The following is a 21,375-nucleotide window of genomic DNA, read 5'->3' on the forward strand; positions in this document are numbered from 1 at the left end:
ATTTGCATAACTAATTAACCACCCACCCTTTGTTTAACGAGTCTTTGTGCATGCAGGTATGTGTCTAATACTAATCAAGATTTAGGACAGCATAAATTCCAATCTAATGAAAATAAATGATTTTGTGAACAATTAAAACGTATAAGGACTTCGTAATCCAAGGGTGTAAATTTCGTCTATATGCAGTGCTCACATGATCTGCTGCAACTATGAATTTGGGTATAACATAGACATTCTTAATGACAGCAACTATCAATGATTATGCAAAGAAATGCTATGACAGCCATATAGGTGCTTAGAATTTTATAAATTAATACTACCCATCTTATACATTAAACAGTGGAGCAAGACTGAAGCGACCGAATGCATGGGTCTCCATCATGAAACTTGTCACTCTTTAGCCTCAATCATTTTTGCCCTTTTGTCACTGAAATATGAGCAAGACCATGCTGTTTTGAGTTTGAATGGATGCTCTAACCAGTCTGCAAATAGGGCAATTATTTTCACCATGGCCCATGGTCAGCTGTGATTAGTAGAGCATCAAACTGTTATAGATGTTCCTAATCAAAGATTGCAAGGTCATGCTTCAGTTTGAGAGTCAGGATGAATGAAATTTAGAACGACTGATATGCGAAGTTTATATGGGAAAAGTTGATGCTATTACAAGAAACTAAGTGAACATACAACAAACCCTTAAATGCTAGTAGAAGCCCCAAAATCCAAATCCTTAAAAGCAAAACAGCAAGCCCCTAAATGCTACAGACTACAACAAATCCTTATTGAACAATTAAATTCAATATAAGCAATACGTAAATTAAAAGAAGAAAAAAAAAATTATACAATCACAGAACTGAGATATCCAAGCTCTTTATACAATCAGAGAACTGAGATATACAATTAAATTGAGTATAATCAATACCTAATTGACCGTGCTCACTAGTTCCTTCCTTGTTATTAAGGCTGCGCGCTGGACCGAGCCTAGGTTGTAAACATGGGCTCGAGCTACCTTAAAAATATTATTATTATATTTTTATATATTGTTTCATATACTTATGGATAAAACATAAAATATTTTAACTTTCTTTTTATTGAAATGGAATCGGGCGGGGCCGGATGACCGGCAGTCGTTGTGGACTTTCAACCTTGAGCATAACGTAAAACGAAGACCTCAGAGCGGGCTCTCTGTCTCTCTTCTGAGTTCTCACCCCTTTCAACCTCAAACCGAAGTGCAGGCTCCGTCCTCAAAATCTCGCCTGCTGATATAGTGGGAGAGAGGGAAAAGAGAGGGCAGAAAGACGGAGAGAAAAAAAGGAGCAATGGATCCTTCTCTCTTCATGATGCTGTCCAACCTGCTGCAGCTTCACAACTATCTTGACCCCGCCCTCCCAACCTCCTCCCTCGCCGACGCCTACTCCAGCTCCGCCCCTCTCCTCTTCTTCGTGATCGCCTCTGTCCTTTCGCATGCCGCAGCCCTTCGTTCCCGATCCACTGCCTCCTCCTCCTCCCCGACCTCCGCCTCCACCACCACCACCACCACAACGACGACCACTACCACTACCACCACCACCACTACCGCCACCACCGCCGCCACGCCCAACTCCTCCTCCGACAGGAATGTCGACGCCTTCCGTTCCCTCACGAATGAACGAATATGGTCGATGGAGCCGCAGACGCGCGATGCGCAGTGGCGTTCCGCCTATGGCCTCTCCTACCCGGTGTTCGCCAATCTAGTGGACCAGCTCAAGCCCCATCTCCAGAAGTCCCTGGCCGTCGACCTTGGCCTGCCGGCCGACTACGCCGTTGCCATCGTCCTTTCCCGCTTGGCCCACGGCCACTCCCTTAAGGCCATGGCTGCCCACTACAAGCTCAAGCCCTACCAGATATCCAAGCTCACAAATTTGGTCACCCGCCTCCTCGCGACCAAGCTCTACCCCAACTATATCCGCACTCCCGGCGGTCACCGCCTCCTCGAGACCATCCACGCCTTCCGCGAGATCACAGGCCTCCCCAACGTCTGCGGCGCCATTGATGGCAGCTATGTCAAGCTCGCTCGCACCACTGAAGCTCGTATTGTCGACCCCGCGAGTTTCCGGTGCCGGTATGGGTACTGCTCCATCCTGCTCCAGGTGGTTTCCGACCACCGGAAGATCTTCTGGGACGTTTGCGTCAAGGCTCCTGGCGCCTCTGACGACGCCACCCATTTTAGGGATAGTGCCCTCTACAACCGCCTCACCTCGGCCGAGATCCTCCGGGACACTGTCATCTCCGTCCGGGGGCACCACGTTAGGCCATATATTATTGGGGATTGGTGTTACCCTTTGCTCTCCTTCCTGCTAACGCCCTTCACCTCTAATTCGACTGGCACGCTCGCGCAGAACTTCTTCGACGCTTCGTTGATGAAAGGCCGATCAATGGTGGAGCAAGCCATCGGATTGCTCAAGGGGAGGTGGAGGATTCTGCAGGATTTGAATGTGGGGATTAACCATGCTCCGCAGACCATCGTTGCTTGCTGTGTTCTCCACAATATATGCCAATTTGCTGGAGAGCCGGAACCCGTGCTCTACAAGGAACCTAAGGAATCGGGGCCTCCTTCGAGGACGCTCGAGAATGAGAAATCGTTCTATTATTTTGGAGAGAGTTTGAGGCAGGCCATTGCGGATGAGATTCAAGAGAGGCAACAGCGACTCCCTACAAGATAGAAGAGGTCTGGAGTCATATTTCTTTTTTTTTTTTTTTTGTCTTTACTGGTATCCGAATGAGGCATTCTATGATTGGAATGGCGCTTTTCGTCTTTCCTTTTCCTTTGGAAGGCTGCAATGTCTATAGCAGGTTGAGTCATCAAATATTGATTCAGTTAGGAGGAACAACAGCTGTCTTACTTACCTTCATCAGTTTTTGCCGTTTTCTAGTCTGGAGCAAAAAATGATATCTGTTTTATCTCTGATTCTAGTTTATAATTCATTTTCTGATAGAAAAAGTGTGCAATCTCTTTCAAGCACGTGTTTTTCTTCATTTTTAGGTGATCGATGAAGGTTGTTAACTTGCCTTGAGACTGTTTTTCCTGATTACAGTACGTGTATCTTTTCTGCATTATCTTCTTGGCTTTATTTCTACATCTGGGCTTAAAACGTTTATTCAAGCGTCATATGCTTATGTTAAAGCAAGTTATTCTGTTGGGGGGTTTGCTGCTCATATTTATGTTAAATATTGGAAGCAGCTGACACATCACAAGTCGGAAAACAGACAACATTAATGTAAGATACCGAAGAGGAAACAGCATATTTACATAAAAAAAAAAAGAACTTAAGTACTACTGTGCACCTGATCATGATCGCTTTCATGTTGAACTGAAGCAAACCCCCTAGGCCCTAAGTGATAATCACAAAAATATGGACCTCATCAAAGTTCCTTTTACCCTCCAAGTTTATTTGACTAATCATGTATGCAGACACGAACAGTTCAAATCATGTCATATTGCGCTTTGGAGACAACATGGTATCCTGTTTGGATGCAACCCTTGGAAACCTGGTTTCCTACCACCCATCTTTCATGAAAAACTCGGTTTCACAACCTGGTCTTTTGCTAATACAAAAACCCAACTTTAAGTGCTTGGTCTAAAAAGTAAAAACCCAAGTTTTGCAGCAAGAAAACTTAGTTATAGTTTGGAACTTTGGTTAACATTAACTTGGTTTACCTGCGACGTATGTTTTAGAATGTATTAAGCTATTGATGAAGTATGTGCATTTTTTTAGCATACATGGATATAACTTTTGGTTCTCGATGCGGTTGTTGCAAATATTTTTTTAGGAGCTTTTTGTTGGACTTTTAAGATCTTGTTTCCTTGAAAAAATCTTGGGACAATATCAGAAATCCAAAAAATTTAAAACCATATAAAAATGATTGAAAAAATGTGAAACTATGGCTCTTCTACTAACCTTCTTACAAAAATATAATTTACAAGAAACAAAAAAAATGGACAGCATACACATGAAGTCACAATAAAGAAATGCTTTCTTCCTTTCTGAAGTTGCTATCACAATTTTTTTTAAAATGTTGTGGATATTTGTAAAGATTGACAGCGTTTCACATTAGAACAACACCCCAAATCTAAATTCAAATTCACATCTCATTAGATAACTTTTATTAAATAGGTTGTAGCTTCATATTTAACAGTTGAAATGATAAACAATCCAGATCCATGAGATCCACCCTACACTATTGTTTCTTCATCTTGTTCTTAAAACCAAACAAGCATTACAAAACTCTTGAAAAACATCAAGAACTCCAACCTGTTGTATTGAATCTGGTCTGCGCAAGTTGCAGAGAGTAGAATGTCGACCCTCTGTATGCTACTATGCTGCAGAAGCTTCTCATAGTGGGAGAACTCTTCTTTAGTAACTCAAAACATATTGAGGTATTGAGGAGTGGAATGTTTAAAATGCCCGTAAGTGGATAACTGCATGTCAATCCATAGAGGTCCATACTTAACCACCAAAACGTATAAAATATCTTAAAATATCTTAACTGTAACTGGAGTCCAAAACCAACCAGAATGGCTACACACCCTTCATAAAACACTCTAACACTATTGGAATACGAGAAGATAGTACAACTTGGCACTCAGGCCATACATAGAAGAGGGACTTGGTCCCAAATATATAAGAGAATAAACAGTAAAAGTAGAGGAAACTAGCTGTTGCTCTCTTTCCAACAGCTAGAAAAGTAGCTGCTGGGACTGGCCAACAGCTAGTTCTTTAGAAAGAGAAGAGAAACAGAAAAATAAGAACCAGAAGTAAAGATACAGAAAAAGAAGGAAAAATACAGAAAAGAAAAGATAAAAAATGTACATACAAAGAAAGGAAAAAATTATATACAAGGGATCTATTTACAAGACATATATATATATATATATATATCGTGTACATATATGATGCAACGCCTCCCTCAAACTTTTAGTGAGCATCAAACATTTGTCTCAAGAAAAAATTGAAAATATTTGTGATGCAAGAGCCTTAGTTAAGATATGAGAAAGGGTCCCTTCTTCCCCAAAAGAGAAATGCGAACATTGGTGGCATCCATTTTATTTTGAACAAGTCTTGAAACCCAATTCCCATTTTCCTTCTTGAATAGAGGTTTTGATCAAGCTTTGTAAGGACACCTGAAGTTCTTTCTCATGGTATGTTTCTATCTTCATGAGCTGGAATATTTATGCCTGATCTGAACAAGAAAGACGGAATAATGGGATGGGGAAAATGCCTGATGTGAGAAAAAAATATAGAAAGATCACATCTATTTGCATTGAAATGTGACTAATCTTTTCACAGGAACATGCTCCCACTGCAAAGTGAACGCCACCAGGCTCTAGCACTTCTAGAATGAAGATTTCTCAAAGTGTAGAATGACGAAGAGGGGTGAAGTCGAGGCTAAATGCAGTCGAGAAAGCACACTCAACTTGGATGCCTCCGTGCTTGGGCTTTTATACTGCCTTCTAAAAATGACACTGACTACTAAGTGGTGCCAAGTTCTTGCACATTTTTATGCCTAGGTTCTTTAAATGATTGAAGAATAGGGAAGCATCGTGAAGTACTAAAATGGACATCAGATTCTGGTCTTAAATTGGCAAAACTTTGTTGAACTTTGTCTCGATAAAAAACTTCTATCGAAGGCAACTGGTCAATTTGACCTTATTCCAGTACACCATAATAGTCAAAGAGCCTTTCTTGGGATTTTGAAATGTAAAGAGACAACCATTAGGGGTTCTATGGAAAACGTGTCCTCAATCATGAAGCTGAAGAGTCTTAGCAGGATAAATGAAGTAGAAACTATTGACAGTTTGACATTTGAAACCAAATTCCAAAGAAGAGGTGGAAGCGCCTCCAAAAAATTCAAGGCATGGTTCCTACAATAGAAGATGAAGATGAACCCCTTTCTTTGCTAGTTTAATTAATAGTTGACGTTGCTACTTTCTTCTTCCACTGTGGATAAACAGGTTTTGATATTATGTAGCTTTTAGCAAGCATGGCCTCTCTTGATTTTGGTTCTTGAATTGAGGAGAATTGTAAGTTTTCATTTTGGTCCCCAGTCTAGACAAGCACATTTTCTTCTTCTTTATTCACGCTTTTGATGGTGGCCAATGCATAGTCATTTGCTATTTTCATTCACATTCTTGTTTTATTCCCATTAAGTTTAGGGGGAATATCTTCAAGAGAGAGAGAGGATAGAAGCTTGGACCTTGTTTCCTCAAATTCAGGCCTAAGTCCATTTGAAAAAAATTAAAAACCATTCCTTTTTGTTTTCTATTTACTTTTGACGCATGCAGTTCCTCTTTTAGTTTATTTTGAAGCACTCAATTGCCTCTCTTTTCCACTGGAGTTCAAGAACAGCCGATTCATGCTGAATGGATGAAAATTCTGCAAAATGTGTTCCTTTATACTCAGATCTCCTTGTTGAAGACTTGTTTGTGAGACACCTCTTTAAGTGTGTATCCTCTTGAGATAGTCCCATGCATCACTTCCTTGCTTCAAAATGCTGATTGATACAAGTTTCAACAGTAGAGAAAAACCATGAGAAAATCTTTTTAATTTCCCATTCATCGATGCTTTATATTGAATTTTTCTAGCTCTCTTTCTTTCATCTCCTTCAAGAATCTTAAATTTCTATATTCTTTTTGGCAAGTTTAGCATCAGGTTTGAGAAGAGTGCCTTTAACATAAACCAAAATACTCTTGCTTAGTTGCTTTCTATATGGTTCCAAGTATTTAGTTGGAGCTGTTGATCTTCAACTCCAAGAGATAAACGCCAATTATTTTACACTATAGATCTATGCACAGGAGGAAGAAACATGAAGGTTGATCACCAAAGAGACTTCATCAGCATGTTTCTCAAGGCAGTAACTCATCTTCAAATGGATTCAATCATGGATGATGTAGCTCTGATACCAATACGAGGCAACACACACACAATCAAAAAACTCATAATACAAGAAGCCCAAAAGCTTCACTCAAAGTGCACAAAGGCACTAAGAACATTATATTGTACTGGTATGAACCTAACAGTGGCATACTAAAACTACTAAGTTTTCAAGCCTTGATTTAGATGAAGACTCCACATATGAAGCAGCTATTGAGCTTAGTTGTTAAGGCGTGGACTAGTCCATAGTGAATCCACACCTGTTGCCTAAGCCCATCACTTAGGGGACGGTGTTAGACTGGTGCCTGGGTGCACCTAGGCTGGACTAGGCACTAGCACGGCTAGTCCATGGGAAAGTGAAAAGTCACCTTCCCTTCAAATTAAGTCCTGTAATTTTATTATACACTGTTATACTGTATATACTTATATTACATGCAGTTATATTATATAATTTCTATTCTTTACATACAGTTTGCTGTACGTTAATTACATATTCTATATCAACTCATCAAGTGGAAGTTCCAGCCATACGTTAAGTACATATTCTGTAAAACCAATAAATTTCTGTATATATCTTATGTGCTCTAAAACATATTTTGTGGAACCTATGCCCGTCTTCTTACCCATGTAAAACCTAGGTTTATGGTAAAAAGACCACCATTTTCTCTTGTTTAATGCATGTCTAGTAATCAGAGAAATACATGCAGACCTCACTTTTGCAACCTAAATATAGATTTATTTTCTCATTTGTGAGGGTTTTGTGTGTTATATGTATGTTATACGTTATATGTACAATCTGTTGTAAACTTGTAATGTATATTACATGTACTGATTTGATATGATTTTTGCTTGAAATGATTCAAGTGAAATAGTCTATAAGGTCTATAACTGAAATAGTCTATAAGAAACGTAAGCATTGTACAGTATGTAAACAAGAATGACTTGTTTTTGTGTATCAAACTAAGGCAGTAGCTAGAACAGAACAGCACAGTTTTCCAGTATGTAAACAAGCTGGAAATGTACTGTTAATCTGTCATGTAAACAAGAACAGAACAGTTTTTCATATTTTACCTTTTGGCTTTGCTTACAAAGTATAATCATTCAATTGGAACCGCACAGAACAGCTTTTCAAGTTTTACTTGGAATAGAAGCTTACAGTTCACTCATTAAGTACATAATTTTATTATATAATGGTTAACATAACTAAAAAAACGAAAAAAAGGGTCACCTTTTTTGCCTAGGCGCCTAGTCCTGCCCAGCCGCTTGGCGCTGCCTGGCGCTAAGCTATTGAGATGCTTCAACCAATTGCCATAATCTCAGCTATTTGTTGTAACTCCTAAAGCAAGTTAAGGGTCAAATTCAGGATACATCAGATTGCTTTATTCCATGTATTTGTGGCAACTGTAGTCACTACTGCAACTCCATCTGATGGCATTGCTTGGAAGGAATGACTATGAAGCAACATAAATGAAAAGGTGATACAACATTTCGCACTACTGTAAGCATTCATCACAGGAATAAGTTTGAATATTCTAAACCAAAAATAGAATCCAATGGACAGAAAGGTGCTGCTTACCTGATTTAATCACATGCTTCTTAGAAGCCATAACTTCCCATTTAGCAACACACTATATATATAAGAATGAGTTATGTCCTAGAACACCTAAGTCAAAGATGAAAACCTGACTTCATGAAATATGTTTTGACTAAGTATTCTTTGTGCAGTCTAACCTCATAGATATGATTTTAAAAGTGATTTGATGGGAAACATATATTAAGTCAATTTTCTTTTTTCAAGTCTAAATGTAATCATCAAGAACTTGATGGTTCTAATAGCATCAAAATTCAGTAGTAGAAAAATTAATATTTTTCATAAAAACAATGTGAATGACTTGTATTGGATAAGCCATTTATAAACATGTTAGAATATTTATATATTGTTTAAAATGCTTTTTGGTAAGAAACATATGTTGTTCAGGTTTTATCCCTGACCTAAGTGGTCCAGACTGGTTTTATAAACTGATCATCCATTCACATGATTGGATGAATGAAAGCAACTAAAGAATCTCTAGAGGCAAGCCCAATAACAAGTAGGATAATAAAAGAGCATGGGCCTGTTTTATGTTCTAAACATTGTCACACATGTCTGTCTTTATCAAAACGTGACGGAGGAAAAAGTGACAATGTTTGGAAAAAAATGTGAACATGAAACTATTTTTTTAATGATATTTTTGCATTTTTAGTATTTCTAATATATGTTATGTCTTTCAAATTTATTTTATGACTTTAATAACTGTTTTTAACTTTAACTCCTTTGGATATAAGACAATATATAATATTGTAATTCAGCTCATGTTCATCAAGTGTGCTAAAATATTAGATATGTTTGAATCTACGCAAGCTTTCTCCAGATCCAAAACACATTGGATCCAACTATAGCTTATCACCCTCCTAAAGTTATACATGCTTCAGAACTATGGACAACTTGTTCTCTAATGGCCAAATTAATGCTTTTCTTAGGCCTTCGGTAAGTAAACGAGTAACTTGATTTTCTATGAATGGCTCGATTTGTCTTCAACTTTTTGTCTAATGTAGTGTTCATCTATTTTGACGTATTTTATGCAGCTACAACAAATTGGATTGAGAATGATATCAACAACACTCCAATTGTCACACAATTGCAGGCATCATGAGACTTCTCCTAAACCACCTTGTAAATATTGAACTCATGTAGCTTCATTTTTCTCTGTCTATATTGCCATGGACATGTATTCAGCTTTTGTACTTGATCTTGTTGTAGTTACTTTGTTTTTACTACTCCATGATACAAAATTGTGTCCCATAGATATTTAATACTTAGAAGCAGATCTCCTCTCATCTGGCTCTCACCTAATCTACATGTTTATAACGGTTGATTTCATGCCCTCTATCATCATTCTAGGTTTGTTTATCACCAATGGTCACTTTTAGGCATCCTGAATTCTTTTGACAACATCGACATGGTTTACCCTTGACACATGCATAAATTTCGATACTTGATTGACATAATAAAAAATTTAAGATATTGAAGCATTCCAACAATGTTTTAGTATTTGGGCGGGCCATAGTTAGCAAACTTACCCATCCGAGTCATGAGTTGCTCGAGTAAGCTAGGATCATCCATTTACTGGGTCACGAGTCAAGGCCCACTGAGTCAGCTGGGATCGTCAACTAATTACATGTGCTTCTTTGTTGTGCATTTCTGAATACTGAAGTTTGTTACTTTTGGAATTGTGAGCTATCACAAACTTTACTAAATAAACACAAATACTCATATTACATGTTATTCACCTTTAGTTGATAAAAAAATTCGAACATATAGTCCTGCCGTACTTGCCTTTTTCTTATATTTATAGAAAATGCACTATAAAAAATTATGACCTAACCCAGCCCTTCACTTGCCAAAGTGCATCTTGGATCTTTCGATTATGTTATGGTCGTGTCCCACTCGTGGTGACCTGGTTGAATTGGGAGAAGCAGTAGGTATTATTGTGGGTCAATCCATTGGAGAACCAGGGACTCAACTATCCATTTCATTAGGAATTGATGATCTCTTAACAACACCTTCTAAGAGATGGTTAGTCCAAGATGCTGAATAACAAAGTTTGATTTTGGAAAAGCACCATCATTATGGGAATGTACACGCTGTAGAAAAATTACGTCAATCAATCAAGATATGGTATGCCACAAGTGATGTTTGGGACAAGAAATGAAACTTAATTTTAAGATGACTGATCCATCAAATCCAGTCCATATAATGTCCTATTCTAGAGCTAGAGGAAAGACAATTCTCTGACCCAGTGACCCAATCTGCAGCCGATCTTATTCTGAGTCATGGGCTTGCCAACTATGATGGTGCATGTTTCCATTTTTAGTGTTGAGCCTTTACTATGGAATACCAGGTGTATTCATAGGCTTACTATTTGTCCTTTCTACCCTATTCAATAAATCAAGAGTTTACTTATGTTGCAAAAGAGTCGACATGTATCCTTGTCCGTCCAATTTAACCTCAAGAAAATGTCTAAATTCTTTAAGATCTTTTATCTTGAAAGTGTGCATCATAAGTCTTTGACTGTTTGTAGATGGTTATCTAAGTTGCCTATGATAATAAATTTGTCAACATATATGAAGAGTAAAGTAGTGATATTCTCTTTCTTAAAAATAAGAAAATGGGCAAGACGCCACCTTCGAAAACTCCAATTTTTTGAAGCTGGAGGGAAAAGGATTCTAACCAAGAATGAGATTCTCACTTCAGTTAGGGATGGGATCGGGTCTGCCCGATTGAGCTAGAATAAGAAGTCGGGCTCAGGCTGGCTGCAGTCCATGCCTACAGCCTGGGCCCCCGCTCGACAGCCTGCGACCTGATTATAATATATATATATATATAATATTATATAAAAAGATTATATATATTAAATAAAATAATGTTATAAATATTATTGTGCTGAGTTGGGCTGAGTACAGGGTACCCATCATGCACCCGTTTCAGTGTCCGCCCTTAACTTCAATCAAGTAGGTGAATTTTTCTTAGTTTGTACACTCTGGCATTGGGGTCTTGTTTGGCATATCCAGAGGTTTCTCCTTGTATAATTACTTCTCATTTCTAGGAAAGATATTTTTGACATCTCATTGAGTGTACTGCCAATGACATAATAATGCAAACTGTTCCCTTATTGTCTATGGGACTGAAAGTCTCATTGCAGTGTTTCCCATATTGTTGGGTTAGCACGCACCACAGGCCCTACTTTTTCTCTCAAGGATTCTATCTGGTTTATATTTGATCTTATAATATCACTTGCATTATACGACATTTTTTCCTTACGTGTAGGCACCACCTTCCTGGTCTGACATTCTATCCATTTATTGAAGGTAGTGAGTTCATCTTGTTAGCAACCTGATACATAAACAATTAAAAGTTCATGAAAAAATATTCATAATTAACCCACCGTTGGATTGGACGATGAACTCTGTCTCATCTCCATATAGGGTAACTTGTCCTAGGTTCTTACATATCTCATGTAGGATCATTTTCTCTTCAAACATAGACTTGTCCTGGAAGCCATTGTACTCTGACTTGGGCATCGGGCCGGATAAAAAAATTATTTTTTAAAATATAAAATATTTTTTGAATATAAAATATAATTTTAATAATAAGGTATATATTATTAATAACAAATATTATTTAAAAGTTATCTGTCCGGATCGGCCCCCCGTTCGGCCCGGACCTGGGCCCGTATTGGCCGGGTACCGACTACCTGCCGGCGGTCCGGCCCGGCACCCAGGTCTAATTGTACTATTTCAGACATATGTGCAATGGTTGTATGTTCTTGCAACCCTCCATTTAAGTTAAAGAATTGGCAAAAAATTTGAATTTGCACAGGCAAACAAGGATCATGGACCTCAATGTTGCGGGAGTATTTTTTTTGTATAATGATATTGTATCGACAAAATCTTGTTCGTGAAAAGATTCAAAGCACAATGTTTCTAGAATCATGTTCTTGCAATAGGATCATAGCATAGTATCTCTTATGTTTGTCTGCATATCCAATCAATATGCACTTCACAACTGTCTTAGATGTGTTAATGTGGATATAACACATAAACCAAAAGTACACAATTCATTAGGATCAGGATGTTGTCTATAAAGAGTGAAGTGAGGAGACTTATGTGCTAAAATTGTCATGGACAAATAGTTAATAACATGAACAGTAGTGTGAAAAGCTTTTTTTAAGAGAGATGTATATATCATTAGTTTACTATTTCGGATCTGGATATGAATCTAATAGAGTGAAATAAGAAGACTTGTCTGCTAGTACTGACATGGCCAAACAACTAATAAGATGAATAATGATGTGAAAAGTTTCTATTCAAGAGATGTATATGTTATTTCTTTTATTATTTTGGATTTGAGCATGTCCAATCCAAACAATATGTTGTATACTAAGTCACATTGGTACTTCAGTAAGGTCCACGTACCTGTGTCGCCGTACCCATACCCAAGCTACTTGGACACACTTGGGTACCTTTAGATCCAAACTTCTTACTTTTACTTTGATTTAATTTTTTCCACCTCACTTTTTATTTTATTCTTAGAGTTATTGTTCATTAACATATAATGTTTTTATTTATATTACTTGTTTATTAAAATGTTGCTTTCATTTTTTTTTGTGTTATTTTGCATATCCACATATTACATACATATATCCTACCGTACCCCCGTACCCACATTTTTTAAAGTTGTCGTGTCCGTACCTGTATCTCCGTACCCATCCCCATACCATACCCGTACCCATGTGACTTACGTTGTATATATACATACTATATAAATACCCAATTTTTCTCGTCGTACTTTGTCAATTAGGGTGATGCCCTTTTATTGTCAATAGAACAATTACTACCACATATCGTTGTGACATTTGATCTTGTGCAGTTTTTCCTCTTCTTTTCTTTATTCTTTCTTGTAAAGCGTTTTGGGAGATTTCTGTCATACACAGAGTGAATCTGATCCTAGGACTGCTTTTTTCTGAAAATTGTGTTCCAAGTGATCTCTTCTGCTTCTGAATATCTCTGTTTGCATTTCTTTCATTTGTTTCCTCTCTCCTTTGGCTCCTTAAATGTGTTTGCTTTATTCTATTTTCTTGCCATAATGTTTTTTTAATGTCACCTATTCATAATTTGAGTACTCCTGTGTCAATTATTTCCTCACTTCACTTATTCTTACTACCCCTCCTTACTTTTTCTCCATTCTGTTCTCTTCTCTTCTACCCAGCAATATCTTATTTCTCTTCTGTTTTACTTATTCTGTTCTGCGTCATACCATCATCCTTTATTCATACGATTCAATTTTGTCCAGCATCCCATATCTGTCCCTCATCAACTGAACAGTTTTCATGACATCAAAGATGTTTTCTCTGTTCTACATAATATTGCCTGTGTGCTGTTGGGTTGCTCAAGTTGTGCAGTTTCAGTAAACAACAGAATCTCTCAATTTGATGTTTGATCTCTCTTTTACTAAAAAAGGAATGAACAAGGACCAAAAGAGAGGGAGAATATACATATATATAAGTACTATATATATTTCTGAGGTGTATGTATTTGTATCCAAAGGAGAGAAGAGAAGTAATGTTTCAGCAAGAAGAATTCTGGTTGTTCTAAATTCAAAGCTGCTTATTTTTCAATTTTTCCTTCCGAAAAAAATTCATTCATTTTCTTCTGTCCTCTTAATTCTTATACTTCCACTACTTTTATCCTCTTGTTTTGTCACATGGACCTCTATTCTCAATCTGTTATCTCCTCCAATTTTCTGGGAGAACTAGTTTATAAAAAACTTACCTCAAATTTCTTGACCGGAAAATGCAAAGTCTTTTATTGGTTAAATGTCAAGGTCTCTCTAAACACCTTGATGGATCGATTTCAGTCCCTCTGGAATATGTCATGCAATGCAGGAAACTAATGATGGTAATAGAGCTGGTGGCTCTGCAAAAATTGTTTTAGATCTCAAATATGAGACATGGATGAAGCATGACCAAGCAGCAGCAGCTGTTGCTTTCATCACCTCCTCTTTCTCAAGAGGTGTTAGTGAAAACTCCTGATCTGTGATAAGTGTTCGGCAAGAAGAGTTTTGAGATAAGCTGGCAAAGACTTCAGGGACCAGAATCTCATATTGTCGGTATGAAGCATGATTGTCCTTTTGCATAATTTTTTTCTCATGTTAATTCCTTAGTTCCTTTTTCTTTTATCATGTACTTTGCTCATGTTGAGCATGGAAGGCAGTTGTTTAACAATTAATGGAGCTCATTTAGCCCTCTTGCTTGTACTTCGTCTTCTTCAACCTTCTATCTCTTCATCCATCACTTTGCCGATATTCTGCACGGAAGGCAAGATAATACTTTTGTATAAGACCTGATTCATTTGAATTTTACTAAATATGGACGGGACATATACCAAAATTAGGGAAATTGTTTGCTTGGGATCCAATCAGGTCGCACGTGTAGGACTTGAACTCATAAGAGGTTGTTTGGCAATGTGGATACTTTGTAAATGTCTCAGGAATCTGCCCTAAAAATTTTTAAGGCAGAACATTAAAAGATTTATGTGACACTTATAATATGTCTCTACTGCCAAACTATCCATAATAGGACAGACCAAAACCATTTATATCTGACCTGCATGGTAGTTAGGACCTGATTCAACCGCATCTTACCTTTCTTGAACAACCCTAAGGTATATCCTCTCTCCTTCATATGTATGACCAGCTTGCTCATGATAGCTGGGTGAATTTAGCTGACACTCATTTACCTTATCTGCAAAAAAAAGAATATAGGGTCAGTATTTGTCATCCAAACCAATAATTTTCTGCTCTCAGTTTCACTATTCTCTCGGCGAAAGTCTACTTTTTCAGCCTGGTCGATGGTGTTCTTTTTCAGCCTGGTTATTGGCAAGAGCGGACTACACTTATAATATAGCTGGTCCGGCTGATGAGGATGCTAACTGATGGGATGCTAACCGTGTTGCCACTTCGATTCCTGCAAGTGTTACTACTCCTTTGGGGCGAAGGGTAAGTGAACAGGGGTAAGGGTGAAGTTTCACCTCGCGGTGTGTATCCCGAGTGGACTTCTATATCCAATTGAAGAGTGGTCCTTGCTTGAAATGCCCAAAAGCTGCGTCATTTTTAATCAGAATTTTGCCCTCTCTTGTATTTTGACCGACGATTACGCCACCAACTATTTCTGTTAGTTATAATATGGGCCACTATGCATAGGTTAGGCAAATGCCAATTGGACATTAGAAGCATGGATGTAAAGCTTCTTTTGCTTGAGGTCTCTGTCTCCACCCGTCTGAGGACATAAACCATGCGTAGGGCGGCCCTTCTTGTGATTCCCTTTTTGCAAATAGTTTGTTAGAATGCACATCCACTTTCTAAACTACTAAGACAGTTTTGAAATATTTTTGTTGTTTACGTGTACAGTATAAGCATTGTAAGGATACCCTTGTACATTGCAAGGCCTGCCCCCTTCGAGTACGATGGTATGGAAGTCCACGGGCGTTGCCTGTTCTTGCTTTTGTTGTATAAAGATTACATGATAAAGCAATTATATCGTCGTGCACATGGTGAATGCAAGGCATTCATATCATGGTTGCTTTACTATGGCAGAATAAACTTCGTTTGTACATATACAAGGTTAGAATCGATGGATTTCTTGACCCTGTACTACCGGTGGCTGTCTTTTCTAGACTTTTTTTTTTTTTCTTAATGCTGCTTATCGTCACATTGTGAACTTTGTCCCTTGCATTATTCTGCTAGTGGTATGGACTCGTAACGACAAACTATATGAATAAATTTGAAAAGCAGAATAATTTTTTCATGAATGTCGCCACGAGAAGATCGGAAAGGCGCCAGTTGCAGGTAAACAACAAGGTAAGTTTTATTCGTATTCCGAGGACATGGTTCAAAGGGATTAATACAGGAAGTTGCTGGTGCTGCTATTATGTGTGCGTCATGCTGGTTCATCATATCTTAGAGCAATAAACAGAATGGTGAATAAGAATTATAATCCCTGGATTATGCTGGTACAAAGTGTAGCATGAAGCATCACATTTTAACTCATGGTAGTAAACGATAAAGTATTGTACTTAAATGCATGCAATTCAGATTAACCAGGTGCTAGACACCGCATTATAAGTGCATCAACCCTCTCACATGCTGTATCCATCTCTGCTATATTTTAAGGTTGGTGACCGGGAATTATGCCAAGTATACGTACCCAGGTTATAAAATTAAGCATCAAAGGATCCTGTACATGTTCTTCTATAGCTACTCCTTTGTTTGACCAGACAGCCTGAGAGATTCCTGGTCAGCTCCTTGAATGCCACAGTTTTCCTTATTAAGTTGCCTTGTACCAATCTTTCATATGAATTCTCCTTCACGCTTAAGCTCTTCATAAGCCCGCTGAATTACGCGGGCGAGTTTTTAGGTCGTCAAGAGAGCATGCCAAAATACAAAGAGGACTCACCACAAGAAGTAGCACATCATAAAACTCTTCTACAAGAAACAAACACTATGCACAGACAGACTCTTCTCCAGCAAGAGAGATAGAGGGAGATAGAGAGAGAGGGGAACTAGGAAAGGTCACATCTTAGGGACCTTCTCCTCAGTGGTCTTCTGGCCACCAACTGCATCTCTAGCAGCTTCGACGATGGTATGAACCAATCCTTCACCGGCACCACCCTTCTCCACCACAGCCACCTCCTGCACTTCCCCATGTATATGCTCCGGTCGCAGCTGATCCGGCTTTGCCGCCATGGCAGCCTCCTCTCCCTCGTCGCCGCGCTTCCCGACCTGACCAGCTTCCTCCTTTCCACCGGTTAGCTTTTCCCTGATGGCTCCTGCAACGCCTCCAATCGCGCTAAATATCGAGCCTTTAGCCTCCGCAGTTCTGGATAGTCCACGAGTAACTCGAAAGTCAAGAGGGAAAACCATAGAACGTAATAATGAATCAAGAGGAAGTAGTAGAATTGCAGCACAAAACATACCTCTCTTCAGCGCCTTCCTTGAGCTCGCGAGTCCTGCGACCCATCTCCTCCTCTGCTTCCTTGGCAGCTTCCCTGCCCTTCTGTCTGTCCCGTTCCATCTCCTCCTGTGATTCCTTGCCTGTTATTTTGAGTTCCTCCATCTTCTGCCTCGTCCTTTCATGCGTGTCCTTGACTCCTTCCTGCAACGAATATTGAGATTAAACAAGGATTTCCTTCTTGGTGCATTGTAGAGAAAGAGAGAGTCTTGCCTTGGCTGCTTCTGCAGTCTCGGACGTCTTCTCTTTAGCTTCTTCTTTCGTCCCGATAGCGGCATTCTTGTACTCCTGCGCCTTCTGAGCGGCGGTGTCCTTGTACTCTCGCGCCTTCTCCGCCGCTGCGTCCTTCGACTCCCGCACCTTCTCCGCCGCTGCGTCCTTCGACTCTCCCATCCTCTGTTTGTATTCTTCCATCTTCCCTGCCGCAGCATCCTTCGTCTCCCTCGCCTTCTCCGCCGCCGTATCCTTGTAAGCGCCTACCTTACCGGCGACGGCATCCTTCGTCTCTCCAGCCTTTTCCTTGGCAGTCTCTCGGTACTCCTCCATTTTCTGCGCTGTAGAATCCTTCACCTCCCTCCCCTTCTCCAGGGTGCTATCCTTGGCATCCTTTGCCTTCTGAGCAGCAGCGTCTGTGTACTCCCTCGCCGTCTCCGCCGTCGCGTCCTTCGTCTCTTTGGCCTTCTGGGCAGCGGAGTCCGCGTACTCGGACGCCTTCTCCGCCGTTGCGTCCTTAGTCTCCTTCGCCTTCTCGGTGGTTTCTTGAGCCTTTCCAGTCACTGCCTTCAGTATAGAGGCCGTGCCCCCCTGAATGGCTCCAAGTATGCCGGTAGGTCGATGGGCGGGCTCTTTGGCCAGTTCTTCCTGCGCTCGCCGCGCCGCCGCAGCTTCATCGGCGCTCTTCTCTAGCTCCTCCGCAGCCTGTCTTGCTACTTCTGCTGCTTCCCTGTCTCTCTGCTCTTGCATGGAGGCCATGACTGTCTCGACGAAGAGCTCGGGTCTTCGGTACGACGATGAAACTGAGAATTGGTGGTATTCGAAAGAGAAGAGTCAAGAGAAAGAGAATGAAAAAGGATGAAGGAGAAGAGGTATTGATATAGGCGGGGGAGAAAAGACACCAGGAGGCGGAGGAAATGGCGCTTTACCATCAGAAGTGTCTGGAGGAGAGTGGTGAACAGTGGCACGTGGTTGCATGGAGCTGATATTTTGATGACTCAGGAGGCTTTTCGGATGTTTGCCTGGCAAACGTGGCCGTGGCTGAGCGTTGCCACGGAAGGAGGACCATGCATATTGGCTCGTGGTAGGGTTTAACGCGTCGGTGCTTCTTCATTATTGACTTTAGTTTGGCCGGATATTCAATCAAACGGTTCCCAAAAATTTGGTGGAAAAAAATTAATATTCGATTAAGAATAATTTAGTTTTAAGAGTTGACATTTGATTGGACTTGAATTTAAATTCGAATATGTATAAATATCCGATCAGATTTATATTTAATTTGGATCGAATTCAATTTTAAATAAATATCATATATACATACTCTTATATTTTGAGAATCAGTAAGATTTGATTCAAAATTTAGATTTAGATTTGAATATGAATATAAAATTGGATTTATATCATATTGAAATTATGAAATCGGATTAGGTTCAAGTTCGGATTTAGATGTGATTGTTCTTGATTCATATTAAATCCAAATTTGAATCTAAATATATGTGATGACAAAGGGTATGTCCGATTTAAATTAGATTCATTGGCATCCTTAATAAAAAAAAAGTAGTCCACTTTTTCATTACAGTTCAAAAGAACACAATTTTTTTTGTAGGGATTATCGGTTGGAGCTGCAGAATCTGACTAAAAATCCTGATCTTTTTCCCCCAGAAATGATTCACCCTGAAAACATTTTCTTAAGTAGTGTACTCTCAATTTGTGTGCAAAGAAAGATTGTCACGATAAAATGTTCAATGTGTATTATCTTTCACAATAAGAAGCAAAGAACACGTGAATATAACCAAGTGAGCCAGGGATTGACTCAAAAGTGATATATTACTGAGACGCATTGAAAGTTCTCTGCAATCAGCACTGAGCATGTCCTCAATTATATCTTACATTTTAGAGAAACCCTGCTTATATCATAAGAGAGACAGTATGCTGACGCTAACTACAACACCCTTCGACCCCGCTTTCTAACTGAGATGAGTTCCTATTTATTCACCATCTATATTCTGGGATGGGTAGCAAAAACTTCAGAAGGTACATGGAATTATTTGCATAACAAGTCTAGGAAATTTCTCTTGCTAATTTTGTTTGAAACTGACTACTAATGAGTTTTTATTTTTTTATACAAAGGGTATTTGTTGTTTCATCTTTTAATTTTCATAAGTAATTTTTTTTTTATTGCATCTACTGAGCAGCCAAATGTTTTATGGCCTTCACCAATGCAAAACTCATCCTTGGACATTTGAACACTGTTTTGCTAGCCTGTCTCTACTACTTTTTCTTTGTTGGTTTTAATGCACAACCTCCTTTAACTAGTTTTTTGTTTGTACATATCATTCTTTAGCAATAAAGAGGATGGGAGCTACCTTCCAGTAGTTTCTGGCAAGTTAAATGTGTCAGAAGATCTAATCTTTGCACTGGGTTGGACTTTTTCCTTTTGACAAATGTGAAATCCAAGTTACTTGTTTTTTCTACTGGCCAAGAAAGACATTGGGCAATTTAGACTTCAAGATGATGAAGATGAATAATTTAATGCCTAGAATACGTCTTCCTTAGCACAAATTGCTGGCAATCTGCTAACCCCAACTTCCTCTCTAATAAAAAAAGTAAAATTATCAAAAGTACAAATACATCTAAGTTTTTTAAAGTTTAGTTTCAGGTGAGTAGGAGGTTAACAACCGAACCACTAAGAAAATAGGTCTAAAGGCCCCTCCAATTCCCTTGCCTCAGGGACATAGGCTGTATTGGCATCAATGATAGCAATGGTGTGCTCTTCAATTTAGGTATCATGCCCCACCACTTAAAATGAAGAAGTATAATGCCCATAAAGAATCAAACTAAAGACTTGCCTTTTCATAGGCCCCTACTCAAGCCTTGCAGGTGATGATAGCAGTAGACCCTTTTTTTGTTGGCATAATTCTATCAATTATCATAACCATTATCTCTATTTGATTAGCTAAACAAGAAAATTTGATATGCTATTTGAGCACTACAAAGGAACACAGACGATGTGGCTTGATGGTTGTCGATGAAAGTTCATTTTTACAGAGTCCGACCATGAGTGTTAGTAAAGATGGACTTTCACCAACGTTTCGAAAATGGCATCGATGAACATTGGCCTTCCTCGACATGTGGGGACAAGTTGGTCAATGTTTGTTTTTTAGCGAGATTTCCTACTCCTTGTGTAGGTGAAAGTGTTTTTCAGCAAAATAATACGGACGTCCAACAAAGACATCGGTATAACTTACTTCTTCATCTGTGCTTTTGCTTAGACATTGGTGACCGATGATTTAAATGTGTCGGTAAAAAGTCCCAACGACTTTCACCATCATTTTTAAGTTATAGCTTTACTGACCTCCACCATGTGTTGGTAAAAGTTAACATTACCCTTTAACTATGCATGAACCCTTCTTCCCTTTTTTTTCTTCCTCCTCCTTTCTTCTCCCTCTTCTTTCCACCAGAGCTTACCACAAATTTCCAGCACCTATACCATCTTTCTTTCAATTTTTGACATCCAAGACAACTTTTGTAGGTTTTTTAACCTCCACATTGTTGAGAAAGAGATAAAAGCAGATTAGGAAAATCCTCCCCTTCCTAAGATATCGAATGAAGATCAAAATTGTAACCTCCTTCCTAAGATAGTGGAT

General features: G+C 39.0%; 2 protein-coding genes across 5 annotated transcripts; one reads left to right on the forward strand and one right to left on the reverse strand.

Moving 5' to 3' along the window:
- The first annotated feature begins 1,057 nt into the window (after positions 1 to 1,057).
- LOC116255815 (protein ALP1-like) lies at positions 1,058 to 14,846 on the forward strand. 4 transcript variants are annotated; one of them, XR_004172974.2, is made up of 3 exons: positions 1,058 to 2,704; positions 3,020 to 3,070; positions 9,534 to 14,846. XR_004172974.2 is itself a non-coding variant. In XM_031631845.2 (2 exons), the coding sequence occupies exon 1, from the start codon at positions 1,317 to 1,319 to the stop codon at positions 2,697 to 2,699; it is 1,383 nt and encodes a 460-aa protein (XP_031487705.1). In that variant the 5' UTR covers positions 1,058 to 1,316; the 3' UTR covers positions 2,700 to 2,704; positions 5,325 to 9,525. The 4 variants fall into 4 exon arrangements, 2 of the variants coding, with proteins under 2 accessions (XP_031487705.1, XP_031487704.1); XR_007573589.1 differs by lacking the exon at positions 9,534 to 14,846 and adding an exon at positions 5,325 to 9,525; XM_031631845.2 differs by lacking the exons at positions 3,020 to 3,070; positions 9,534 to 14,846 and adding an exon at positions 5,325 to 9,525.
- A 2,131-nt stretch (positions 14,847 to 16,977) lies between these two features.
- LOC116256519 (late embryogenesis abundant protein At3g53040-like) lies at positions 16,978 to 18,547 on the reverse strand. The gene is made up of 3 exons (XM_050078450.1): positions 17,729 to 18,547; positions 17,481 to 17,659; positions 16,978 to 17,383 (listed from the first exon to the last, which is right to left on the reverse strand). Exons 1-3 carry the CDS (start codon positions 18,485 to 18,487, stop codon positions 17,077 to 17,079), a joined length of 1,245 nt encoding a protein of 414 aa, XP_049934407.1. The 5' UTR covers positions 18,488 to 18,547; the 3' UTR covers positions 16,978 to 17,076.
- Between the last annotated feature and the right edge of the window lie 2,828 nt (positions 18,548 to 21,375).

The sequence above is a fragment of the Nymphaea colorata genome, chromosome 6, assembly GCF_008831285.2.
Source record: "Nymphaea colorata isolate Beijing-Zhang1983 chromosome 6, ASM883128v2, whole genome shotgun sequence".
Lineage (NCBI taxonomy): Eukaryota > Viridiplantae > Streptophyta > Magnoliopsida > Nymphaeales > Nymphaeaceae > Nymphaea > Nymphaea colorata.